This window comes from Neodiprion fabricii, chromosome 2 (assembly GCF_021155785.1).
Source record: "Neodiprion fabricii isolate iyNeoFabr1 chromosome 2, iyNeoFabr1.1, whole genome shotgun sequence".
NCBI lineage: Eukaryota > Metazoa > Arthropoda > Insecta > Hymenoptera > Diprionidae > Neodiprion > Neodiprion fabricii.
In genome coordinates this window covers 13974355-13987500 of record NC_060240.1, presented here as the reverse complement: position 1 = coordinate 13987500, position 13146 = coordinate 13974355, and the positions used below count along the sequence as shown (strand labels likewise).

Genomic DNA, 13146 nt, shown 5'->3' with positions numbered 1-13146 from the left:
ATGATCTCTCTTCAGAATGTCCAACGAGACAGTCCAGCAGAACCAAATGGAAATATTCACAGTCCTGCAGGTGAAGGCAGTGGCGGTGGGAATAAGGCAATTACTCTTGGGGAACATGTCAATCATATTGTGAACAAAGATTATGGTCCGCCTCATAGTTCCAGCTATAGACCATACACAGGGTAAGATTTTATTACCAAATTACAGTTCTATACACTAGATGTGTCAATTATACAAAAAAGATTAATGAATTTTCCTTCTAATCGAATCAGCTACCATGATGAACAGTGGAAACGTAGAAAAGGCACAGAGGTAGACTCTTCTAAGACTGGGGATGAACGTCAGATCATTCGTGTCGCTCAGCAACAGCAGCAGCAGCAGCAGCAACAACAACAGCAACAACAGCAGCAGCAACAACAGCAACAGCAACAGCAACAACAACAACAGCAACAGCAACAGCAACAACAACAACAACAACAACAACAACAACAACAACAACAACAACAGCAGCAGCAGCAGCAGCAGCAGCAGCAGCAGCAGCAGCAGCAGCAGCAGCAGCAGCAGCAGCAGCAGCAACAGCAGCAAGCCCCTTCGTCAGCAAACAAACAGCAGTTCCACACAGTGGAACCGGTCTCACCGCCTGAGACAACTACCAATCAATACACGCGCCGCTTCTATGATTCGACTACGACCACCACTGCCACTACACCCTCTAATAAGCCTCACCTTTCTCCGCTGGACTATGTGAAAAATAAAATTGTTGAAGTAATGAGAACGTCTGAGGATGACAAAGCGGTCGGTGTTGTTGATAGGAATGGGGGTAACGGCGGCGTTGAGAAGGAGGAGAAAACCGGAGTGGAAAGTCCTTCGGGAGGGGAAATGGTTATCGATGAAAGTGGCAACCAACCTCAGCAACCTCCAGTTCCCACTCCGACGACTCTATATCCATTCAATGTGCTTGGTGTACCTGTAGGACTTCCTACAGCTCCGCCACCCACCTCATTCGCGAACAAAGCTGAGCAAACTCAAGCTGAACCAGCGCCTCTTCTCTGCGACCAATACGAATCCCTCTCAGATGAGGACTGATTAATGGAATACAATTAGTAACAAATGACCGCAGCAGATACTGCTAGTCATATTTTAACAAGGACTTGTCTATTATAAGTATATATATAATGAAGGCTGATTGCTTTCGTTGGTAGGGCATATAAGACATTTGTGACACAAGGTGCCCGTGATGAAGTTTGTTACACGGGCCAATGCGATGGTCTTGGGTTTGGTGCCCATGTAGTATTTGATTACGAATGAAATGTTTCAATGGTACATGTCTATTCCACACTCTTCCAATTCCATTCATTATTTCAAATAAACTGTCATTGATTTGTAAAGGAGATAATTTTCTGAACGCAAACCAATTACAATGTCAATAACTGACATTTGTTATCACTATTATTTTACTATGTAGCAAATTATTTAGGAGAATTATATTCAAGTACAATGAGGTAAGATTTACCAATAGCTTTACCTTGAACTTACGCTAAAAAATGATAATGGGTCCTGAGAATCAAGAGTATCATGGTTATGTATTGTTTCAGACACCGAGTATTATGTTGATTTAAAGAAAAATATTTTCCGTGGATTATTAGGTACATTAAATTCGAAGCAACGTTTCCACTTTACCGAATTACCGCCTGCTTTCAAAAAGAAACTGTTTATTTGATTCATATCCATCTTTTCAAATGATCGAAACATCATTTACCACATGGGTATACAATGGCATATTTCTGATAATGTTGATTAATGAGTTGTTTTAGTGATACATGAAAGTGCTCTAATTATATTAAAAATAAAAGTAGGTTCAAGACAAAAGTACTGCATCAAATTGCATTCAAAAAATTGACATAATAACGATTGCTTTCGTAAAGCTAACGGATTGGCACCTTGTAAAAACAAAGCTCTTTAGTTAATTGAACAAGTGCGTTGACCTCGCCGCGTAAATGAGAGGCAAGCGAATCATAAAAACTGTCCGAGTTGATAATACAGACGCTTTTTGTAAATATATAGTAAATGGTAAACAGTAATACGAAGATTAGAGTGTGTATGTTTTCATTTCGTATAAGTCAACTGCGTGACCGAAATTAAGCTCTTTGATTATAAACCAGTGCGAAATGTAGCGAGTAGTCGCATAAAACGGTTAAAATACATTTATATAAATAGTATGTTTTAAGAACTCGTTTACTACTACTACTACTACTCTTTTTTGGTAAAGTGGTTTGAACTGTAATTCTAAGCGCTGTACATAGTACATAATATTAATTTTTAAGCTAAGCAAGTAAGTGAAGATAATTTTAAGTTGATTATAATCTAAGTATACATATGTGTGTGTGTAAATGTGTGTGGGTGTATCTGTGTACCTGTGCGCGTGCGTTTGTAGATATATACGTACATACATATATATTAATACATGCACACGCACACACACATGCATACATGGACAAACACACGCGCTGCGCGCGCTTATATATATACATATACATATATACAAAATATAGTAGCTAGCATTTAGGAACCACGAACTGACTAGGGAACCCCCGCCCAAGACTACGTTCTCTTATAAATGAATAAATAATAATTAAACCGATTGATTATTAATTAACAAATGTGGATTTTATTTAATTTAATGACACATGCAGACTTTTTTTATATAGCTTGATTTTATATTTCTATGCAAATGTGGTTTTCAAGAGTGGACAATAATTGTGACTGTGAAAAATCCAGGATGAAGGTAGCGTAGATGAAAAGTGTCACTGTCATTTAACACGATGATGCTAAATACCTGCAGAGTGTACCAAATATAATATCTTAATTGTGCTGCTACTCATGTCACATTTCTTTAACTCGGGGTCTCCCCTTGGTAGCGATTTTCTTCGAATCTTCTTTGAATTCAGGGTTTCCCTATTGGAATCTATTTTCTCAAACATTTCAATTGCTGTAAATATAGGGAATAGCATATACAAAATACTTAGCGGTCGTGTATCGTTAATAGTTAATTTATATTTTTGAGATTAACATGACTCCCATACTAGGCAAGATTTACCATGGTTTTAGTTAATCCAACTTCATCTGTCGGACAACATGACAATTCATTGGTCACATTACTTAACTGGAATGATTATTATCCTAAAAGAAAAGCACTTATCGTATCTTAGCAAATGAAACAGTTCACGAATTAATCCACAGCAACTGAGATATTCCGGAAAGTGGAAACTGAACATGGGATCCCTTGCAGATGGTAATACGAATATAATTCGTATTAATGATTTTACCCATTGTTACAACTCATAACATTTTACACCACAGAAAGCATGATATCTTGTTGTTCTCTGTGGTCTCTTGTGCATTTTAACTTTTTCTTAAATTTAAATATACATATACAATACATCACGAACATTGAGGATTTCAACATTTTTTAATCTCTTCAAATAATTACATTACAATTTTAGTGTGCTTCGGCATAGCTAAATTTCGGTGATATTGATCTTTAGAAGTTGCGACATCAGGGTACTTATCGAAAAACGAATACAATTTTACAAAAACTAATATATTTCTTTTCATATATTGTTTTCTTACAATTAAATAGAAATTTCCCAGCTTATACCGAATGTCTGATGCTGTCTTTTTTCGGCACTATAAATTCGTAATGAAAAAATCAACTGTTTACTGATCTCACACGGAATTCAGTTAAAACGTTGATTTTCCAGAATACGTTTGAGTGGAGTGATGTGAGTATGACCTACTTTGACTTCACGTAACTCGAATATAACTTGAGAAATTTATCAGCATGATCAAGGGGATCTGGCAGCGAGCAACAAATAATCACTGATGCAGAGATCAGTGCAAATAGTATAACTCTACTGCTCCTATAACTGATTGAGAACAAAAATTTTAGGATAGACAACGTTGTAATGTACTGTAACATGTGTACCTATGTGATTGTAACGTGGCGTGTGATCGACAGATCCATCTTCCATGCCAAGGAGGCTGTATAGGGCTGATGCCAAGGCACTCATCCTCTCTTGAACATTGTATCATAAGTATACAAAACGCGAAGCTGCTAAAACTACAACACTACCTATAACATTATTATTAATTAAATTAAAAAATTTATTATGATTAATAGCGAACGAGCGGATACCACGCCTACAGTAAAATACAGGTGTAATATACACGATAATATTATTATCAAAACAATTCAATGTAAATTGTTATTTTTGTTGAAATAAAAATCACCTCCGTTATGAGAGGGCCAAGTAATTATTATAAGACATTTCCATACGTCCCTTCAAAGTGATATGTACATGATACACTGCAGCTCATATTCCTATCCGCATGAGCGCCTGTATTATGACTAGAGACTAGATTATGTGCAACACAAAAAGCTTGGAATATGCAATATTATATGATTGGAGGATAGTAATATTTAGTTTTTTTTCATTTCAAAATCAGCATGCAATTAGTAAGTGAATTCGATAATTAACAATTATTTAACATTTTGTTAGTGGAATCGATTGTGCGCAGTCCCGATACGCTGCGAGTAACGGATCAGAAGTTACGGCCGAAAATCGAAGAATTTACATCGTCATTTCTCTGCTGTTGGTCGTACGCTCTTTTCGCTGCGTTTTCTGGGTTCCTGGGGGTCCAATTAGTCAGGAAATGGTCATACGAATCGAATCTGAGACCAAAAATTTTCAGCTCCAAAAATGAAGAAAAAAGTAAGGCTAACCCCTTTGTATTTTTGGCGAAAATTTTCGCGATTTCGAAAAGTGCTGGAATCAATTCTTTCGGGCACTATTCCGACGTACTTTAGCCAGAGAAATCGATTGGGCGCAGTCCCAATACGCTGCGATCAACGCATCGAAAGTTACAGCCAAAAAACGAAAACCTGAATATTCGTCATTTTTCAGCAGGTGCTTTTTCGCTCGCCATTTCTCTCCTGTCGATCTCACGCTCTTTTCGCTGCGTTTTCTGAGTTCCTTGGGGTCCAACTGGTCGGGAAAGAGTCATACGAATCAATTCTGAGGCGAAAAATTTTTTGGTAAAAAAAAAAGGAAGGTTAACCCCTTTGTATTTTTGGCGAAAAATTTCGCGATTTTAAAAAGTGCTGGAATCAATTCTTTCAGGCACTATTCCGACGTAATTTTGCGAGAGAAATCGATTGGGCGCAGTCCCAATGCGCTGCGATCAACGCATCGAAAGTTACAGCCAAAAAACGAAAACCCGAATTTTCGACATTTTTCAGCAGGTGCTTTTTCGCTCGCCATTTCTCACCTGTCGATCTCACGCTCTTTTCTCTGCGTTTTCTGAGTTCCTTGGGGTCCAATTGGTCGGGAAAGAGTCATACGAATCAATTCTGAGACGAAAAATTTTTTGGTAAAAAAAAAAGGAAGGTTAACCCCTTTGTATTTTTGGCGAAAATTTTCGCGATTTTGAAAAGTGCTGAAATCAATTCTTCCAGGCACTATTCCGACGTAATTTAGCCAGAGTAATCGATTGGGCGCAGTCCCAATACGCTGCGATCAACGCATCGAAAGTTACAGCCAAAAAACGAAAACCTGAATATTCGTCATTTTTCAGCGGGTGCTTTTTCACTCGCCATTTCCCACCTGTCGAACTCACGCTCTTTTCTCTGCGTTTTCTGAGTTCCTTGGGGTCCAATTGGTCGGGAAAGAGTCATACGAATCAATTCTGAGACGAAAAATTTTTTGGTAAAAAAAAAAGGAAGGTTAACCCCTTTGTATTTTTGGCGAAAATTTTCGCGATTTCGAAAAGTGCTGGAATCAATTCTTTCAGGCACCGTTCCGACGTACTTTAGCCAGAGAAATCGATTGGGCGCAGTCCCAATACGCTGCGATCAACGCATCGAAAGTTACAGCCAAAAAACGAAAACCTGAATATTCGTCATTTTTCAGCAGGTGCTTTTTCGCTCGCCATTTCTCACCTGTCGATCTCACGCTCTTTTCTCTGCGTTTTCTGAGTTCCTTGGGGTCCAATTGGTCGGGAAAGAGTCATACGAATCAATTCTGAGACGAAAAATTTTTTGGTAAAAAAAAAAGGAAGGTTAACCCCTTTGTATTTTTGGCGAAAATTTTCGCGATTTTGAAAAGTGCTGGAATCAATTCTTCCAGGCACTATTCCGACGTAATTTAGCCAGAGTAATCGATTGGGCGCAGTCCCAATACGCTGCGATCAACGCATCGAAAGTTACAGCCAAAAAACGAAAACCTGAATATTCGTCATTTTTCAGCAGGTGCATTTTCGCTCGCCATTTCTCTCCTGTCGATCCCACGCTCTTTTCTCTGCGTTTTCTGAGTTCCTTGGGGTCCAACTGGTCGGGAAAGAGTCATACGAATCAATTCTGAGACGAAAAATTTTTTGGTAAAAAAAAAAGGAAGGTTAACCCCTTTGTATTTTTAGCGAAAATTTTCGCGATTTCGAAAAGTGCTGGAATCAATTCTTTCAGGCACTATTCCGACGTACTTTAGCCAGAGAAATCGATTGGGCGCAGTCCCAATACGCTGCGATCAACGCATCGAAAGTTACAGCCAACAAACGAAAACCTGAATATTCGTCATTTTTCAGCAGGTGCTTTTTCGCTCGCCATTTCTCACCTGTCGATCTCACGCTCTTTTCTCTGCGTTTTCTGAGTTCCTTGGGGTCCAATTGGTCGGGAAAGAGTCATACGAATCAATTCTGAGACGAAAAATTTTTTGGTAAAAAAAAAAGGAAGGTTAACCCCTTTGTATTTTTGGCGAAAATTTTCGCGATTTTGAAAAGTGCTGGAATCAATTCTTCCAGGCACTATTCCGACGTAATTTAGCCAGAGTAATCGATTGGGCGCAGTCCCAATACGCTGCGATCAACGCATCGAAAGTTACAGCCAAAAAACGAAAACCTGAATATTCGTCATTTTTCAGCAGGTGCATTTTCGCTCGCCATTTCTCTCCTGTCGATCCCACGCTCTTTTCTCTGCGTTTTCTGAGTTCCTTGGGGTCCAACTGGTCGGGAAAGAGTCATACGAATCAATTCTGGGACGAAAAATTTTTTGGTAAAAAAAAAAGGAAGGTTAACCCCTTTGTATTTTTAGCGAAAATTTTCGCGATTTCGAAAAGTGCTGGAATCAATTCTTTCAGGCACTATTCCGACGTACTTTAGCCAGAGAAATCGATTGGGCGCAGTCCCAATACGCTGCGATCAACGCATCGAAAGTTACAGCCAAAAAACGAAAACCTGAATATTCGTCATTTTTCAGCAGGTGCTTTTTCGCTCGCCATTTCTCACCTGTCGATCTCACGCTCTTTTCTCTGCGTTTTCTGAGTTCCTTGGGGTCCAATTGGTCGGGAAAGAGTCATACGAATCAATTCTGAGACGAAAAATTTTTTGGTAAAAAAAAAAAGGAAGGTTAACCCCTTTGTATTTTTGGCGAAAATTTTCGCGATTTTGAAAAGTGCTGGAATCAATTCTTCCAGGCACTATTCCGACGTGATTTAGCCAGAGTAATCGATTGGGCGCAGTCCCAATACGCTGCGATCAACGCATCGAAAGTTACAGCCAAAAAACGAAAACCTGAATATTCGTCATTTTTCAGCAGGTGCTTTTTCACTCGCCATTTCCCACCTGTCGAACTCACGCTCTTTTCTCTGCGTTTTCTGAGTTCCTTGGGGTCCAATTGGTCGGGAAAGAGTCATACGAATCAATTCTGAGACGAAAAATTTTTTGGTAAAAAAAAAAGGAAGGTTAACCCCTTTGTATTTTTGGCGAAAATTTTCGCGATTTTGAAAAGTGCTGGAATCAATTCTTCCAGGCACTATTCCGACGTAATTTAGCCAGAGTAATCGATTGGGCGCAGTCCCAATACGCGGCGATCAACGCATCGAAAGTTACAGCCAAAAAACGAAAATCTGAATATTCGTCATTTTTCAGCAGGTGCTTTTTCACTCGCCATTTCCCACCTGTCGAACTCACGCTCTTTTCTCTGCGTTTTCTGAGTTCCTTGGGGTCCAATTGGTCGGGAAAGAGTCATACGAATCAATTCTGAGACGAAAAATTTTTTGGTAAAAAAAAAAGGAAGGTTAACCCCTTTGTATTTTTGGCGAAAATTTTCGCGATTTTGAAAAGTGCTGGAATCAATTCTTCCAGGCACTATTCCGACGTAATTTAGCCAGAGTAATCGATTGGGCGCAGTCCCAATACGCTGCGATCAACGCATCGAAAGTTACAGCCAAAAAACGAAAACCTGAATATTCGTCATTTTTCAGCAGGTGCATTTTCGCTCGCCATTTCTCTCCTGTCGATCCCACGCTCTTTTCTCTGCGTTTTCTGAGTTCCTTGGGGTCCAACTGGTCGGGAAAGAGTCATACGAATCAATTCTGAGACGAAAAATTTTTTGGTAAAAAAAAAAGGAAGGTTAACCCCTTTGTATTTTTAGCGAAAATTTTCGCGATTTCGAAAAGTGCTGGAATCAATTCTTTCAGGCACTATTCCGACGTACTTCAGCCAGAGAAATCGATTGGGCGCAGTCCCAATACGCTGCGATCAACGCATCGAAAGTTACAGCCAACAAACGAAAACCTGAATATTCGTCATTTTTCAGCAGGTGCTTTTTCACTCGCCATTTCCCACCTGTCGAACTCACGCTCTTTTCTCTGCGTTTTCTGAGTTCCTTGGGGTCCAATTGGTCGGGAAAGAGTCATACGAATCAATTCTGAGACGAAAAATTTTTTGGTAAAAAAAAAAGGAAGGTTAACCCCTTTGTATTTTTGGCGAAAATTTTCGCGATTTTGAAAAGTGCTGGAATCAATTCTTCCAGGCACTATTCCGACGTAATTTAGCCAGAGTAATCGATTGGGCGCAGTCCCAATACGCTGCGATCAACGCATCGAAAGTTACAGCCAAAAAACGAAAACCTGAATATTCGTCATTTTTCAGCGGGTGCTTTTTCACTCGCCATTTCCCACCTGTCGAACTCACGCTCTTTTCTCTGCGTTTTCTGAGTTCCTTGGGGTCCAATTGGTCGGGAAAGAGTCATACGAATCAATTCTGAGACGAAAAATTTTTTGGTAAAAAAAAAAGGAAGGTTAACCCCTTTGTATTTTTGGCGAAAATTTTCGCGATTTCGAAAAGTGCTGGAATCAATTCTTTCAGGCACCGTTCCGACGTACTTTAGCCAGAGAAATCGATTGGGCGCAGTCCCAATACGCTGCGATCAACGCATCGAAAGTTACAGCCAAAAAACGAAAACCTGAATATTCGTCATTTTTCAGCAGGTGCTTTTTCGCTCGCCATTTCTCACCTGTCGATCTCACGCTCTTTTCTCTGCGTTTTCTGAGTTCCTTGGGGTCCAATTGGTCGGGAAAGAGTCATACGAATCAATTCTGAGACGAAAAATTTTTTGGTAAAAAAAAAAGGAAGGTTAACCCCTTTGTATTTTTGGCGAAAATTTTCGCGATTTTGAAAAGTGCTGGAATCAATTCTTCCAGGCACTATTCCGACGTAATTTAGCCAGAGTAATCGATTGGGCGCAGTCCCAATACGCTGCGATCAACGCATCGAAAGTTACAGCCAAAAAACGAAAACCTGAATATTCGTCATTTTTCAGCAGGTGCATTTTCGCTCGCCATTTCTCTCCTGTCGATCCCACGCTCTTTTCTCTGCGTTTTCTGAGTTCCTTGGGGTCCAACTGGTCGGGAAAGAGTCATACGAATCAATTCTGAGACGAAAAATTTTTTGGTAAAAAAAAAAGGAAGGTTAACCCCTTTGTATTTTTAGCGAAAATTTTCGCGATTTCGAAAAGTGCTGGAATCAATTCTTTCAGGCACTATTCCGACGTACTTTAGCCAGAGAAATCGATTGGGCGCAGTCCCAATACGCTGCGATCAACGCATCGAAAGTTACAGCCAACAAACGAAAACCTGAATATTCGTCATTTTTCAGCAGGTGCTTTTTCGCTCGCCATTTCTCACCTGTCGATCTCACGCTCTTTTCTCTGCGTTTTCTGAGTTCCTTGGGGTCCAATTGGTCGGGAAAGAGTCATACGAATCAATTCTGAGACGAAAAATTTTTTGGTAAAAAAAAAAGGAAGGTTAACCCCTTTGTATTTTTGGCGAAAATTTTCGCGATTTTGAAAAGTGCTGGAATCAATTCTTCCAGGCACTATTCCGACGTAATTTAGCCAGAGTAATCGATTGGGCGCAGTCCCAATACGCTGCGATCAACGCATCGAAAGTTACAGCCAAAAAACGAAAACCTGAATATTCGTCATTTTTCAGCAGGTGCATTTTCGCTCGCCATTTCTCTCCTGTCGATCCCACGCTCTTTTCTCTGCGTTTTCTGAGTTCCTTGGGGTCCAACTGGTCGGGAAAGAGTCATACGAATCAATTCTGGGACGAAAAATTTTTTGGTAAAAAAAAAAGGAAGGTTAACCCCTTTGTATTTTTAGCGAAAATTTTCGCGATTTCGAAAAGTGCTGGAATCAATTCTTTCAGGCACTATTCCGACGTACTTTAGCCAGAGAAATCGATTGGGCGCAGTCCCAATACGCTGCGATCAACGCATCGAAAGTTACAGCCAAAAAACGAAAACCTGAATATTCGTCATTTTTCAGCAGGTGCTTTTTCGCTCGCCATTTCTCACCTGTCGATCTCACGCTCTTTTCTCTGCGTTTTCTGAGTTCCTTGGGGTCCAATTGGTCGGGAAAGAGTCATACGAATCAATTCTGAGACGAAAAATTTTTTGGTAAAAAAAAAAAGGAAGGTTAACCCCTTTGTATTTTTGGCGAAAATTTTCGCGATTTTGAAAAGTGCTGGAATCAATTCTTCCAGGCACTATTCCGACGTGATTTAGCCAGAGTAATCGATTGGGCGCAGTCCCAATACGCTGCGATCAACGCATCGAAAGTTACAGCCAAAAAACGAAAACCTGAATATTCGTCATTTTTCAGCAGGTGCTTTTTCACTCGCCATTTCCCACCTGTCGAACTCACGCTCTTTTCTCTGCGTTTTCTGAGTTCCTTGGGGTCCAATTGGTCGGGAAAGAGTCATACGAATCAATTCTGAGACGAAAAATTTTTTGGTAAAAAAAAAAGGAAGGTTAACCCCTTTGTATTTTTGGCGAAAATTTTCGCGATTTTGAAAAGTGCTGGAATCAATTCTTCCAGGCACTATTCCGACGTAATTTAGCCAGAGTAATCGATTGGGCGCAGTCCCAATACGCTGCGATCAACGCATCGAAAGTTACAGCCAAAAAACGAAAATCTGAATATTCGTCATTTTTCAGCAGGTGCTTTTTCACTCGCCATTTCCCACCTGTCGAACTCACGCTCTTTTCTCTGCGTTTTCTGAGTTCCTTGGGGTCCAATTGGTCGGGAAAGAGTCATACGAATCAATTCTGAGACGAAAAATTTTTTGGTAAAAAAAAAAGGAAGGTTAACCCCTTTGTATTTTTGGCGAAAATTTTCGCGATTTTGAAAAGTGCTGGAATCAATTCTTCCAGGCACTATTCCGACGTAATTTAGCCAGAGTAATCGATTGGGCGCAGTCCCAATACGCTGCGATCAACGCATCGAAAGTTACAGCCAAAAAACGAAAACCTGAATATTCGTCATTTTTCAGCAGGTGCATTTTCGCTCGCCATTTCTCTCCTGTCGATCCCACGCTCTTTTCTCTGCGTTTTCTGAGTTCCTTGGGGTCCAACTGGTCGGGAAAGAGTCATACGAATCAATTCTGAGACGAAAAATTTTTTGGTAAAAAAAAAAGGAAGGTTAACCCCTTTGTATTTTTAGCGAAAATTTTCGCGATTTCGAAAAGTGCTGGAATCAATTCTTTCAGGCACTATTCCGACGTACTTCAGCCAGAGAAATCGATTGGGCGCAGTCCCAATACGCTGCGATCAACGCATCGAAAGTTACAGCCAACAAACGAAAACCTGAATATTCGTCATTTTTCAGCAGGTGCTTTTTCACTCGCCATTTCCCACCTGTCGAACTCACGCTCTTTTCTCTGCGTTTTCTGAGTTCCTTGGGGTCCAATTGGTCGGGAAAGAGTCATACGAATCAATTCTGAGACGAAAAATTTTTTGGTAAAAAAAAAAGGAAGGTTAACCCCTTTGTATTTTTGGCGAAAATTTTCGCGATTTTGAAAAGTGCTGGAATCAATTCTTCCAGGCACTATTCCGACGTAATTTAGCCAGAGTAATCGATTGGGCGCAGTCCCAATACGCTGCGATCAACGCATCGAAAGTTACAGCCAAAAAACGAAAATCTGAATATTCGTCATTTTTCAGCAGGTGCTTTTTCACTCGCCATTTCCCACCTGTCGAACTCACGCTCTTTTCTCTGCGTTTTCTGAGTTCCTTGGGGTCCAATTGGTCGGGAAAGAGTCATACGAATCAATTCTGAGACGAAAAATTTTTTGGTAAAAAAAAAAGGAAGGTTAACCCCTTTGTATTTTTGGCGAAAATTTTCGCGATTTTGAAAAGTGCTGGAATCAATTCTTCCAGGCACTATTCCGACGTAATTTAGCCAGAGTAATCGATTGGGCGCAGTCCCAATACGCTGCGATCAACGCATCGAAAGTTACAGCCAAAAAACGAAAACCTGAATATTCGTCATTTTTCAGCAGGTGCATTTTCGCTCGCCATTTCTCTCCTGTCGATCCCACGCTCTTTTCTCTGCGTTTTCTGAGTTCCTTGGGGTCCAACTGGTCGGGAAAGAGTCATACGAATCAATTCTGAGACGAAAAATTTTTTGGTAAAAAAAAAAGGAAGGTTAACCCCTTTGTATTTTTAGCGAAAATTTTCGCGATTTCGAAAAGTGCTGGAATCAATTCTTTCAGGCACTATTCCGACGTACTTCAGCCAGAGAAATCGATTGGGCGCAGTCCCAATACGCTGCGATCAACGCATCGAAAGTTACAGCCAACAAACGAAAACCTGAATATTCGTCATTTTTCAGCAGGTGCTTTTTCGCTCGCCATTTCTCACCTGTCGATCTCACGCTCTTTTCTCTGCGTTTTCTGAGTTCCTTGGGGTCCAATTGGTCGGGAAAGAGTCATACGAATCAATTCTGAGACGAAAAATTTTTTGGTAAAAAAA

General features: G+C 40.3%; 1 protein-coding gene across 6 annotated transcripts in view; it reads left to right on the top strand.

Moving 5' to 3' along the window:
- The window catches only part of LOC124176703, an 81107-nt gene extending 76793 nt beyond the window's left edge, over positions 1–4314 (top strand). For all 6 annotated transcript variants that reach the window (XM_046558294.1, XM_046558293.1, XM_046558292.1 and 3 more), the window contains 2 exons: positions 16–182; positions 273–4314. In XM_046558294.1, coding sequence (XP_046414250.1) covers positions 16–182; positions 273–1086 — 981 coding nt within the window. In that variant the 3' untranslated portion in view covers positions 1087–4314. The remainder of the gene's footprint in view (positions 1–15; positions 183–272) is intronic.
- The last annotated feature ends 8832 nt before the right edge of the window (positions 4315–13146 follow it).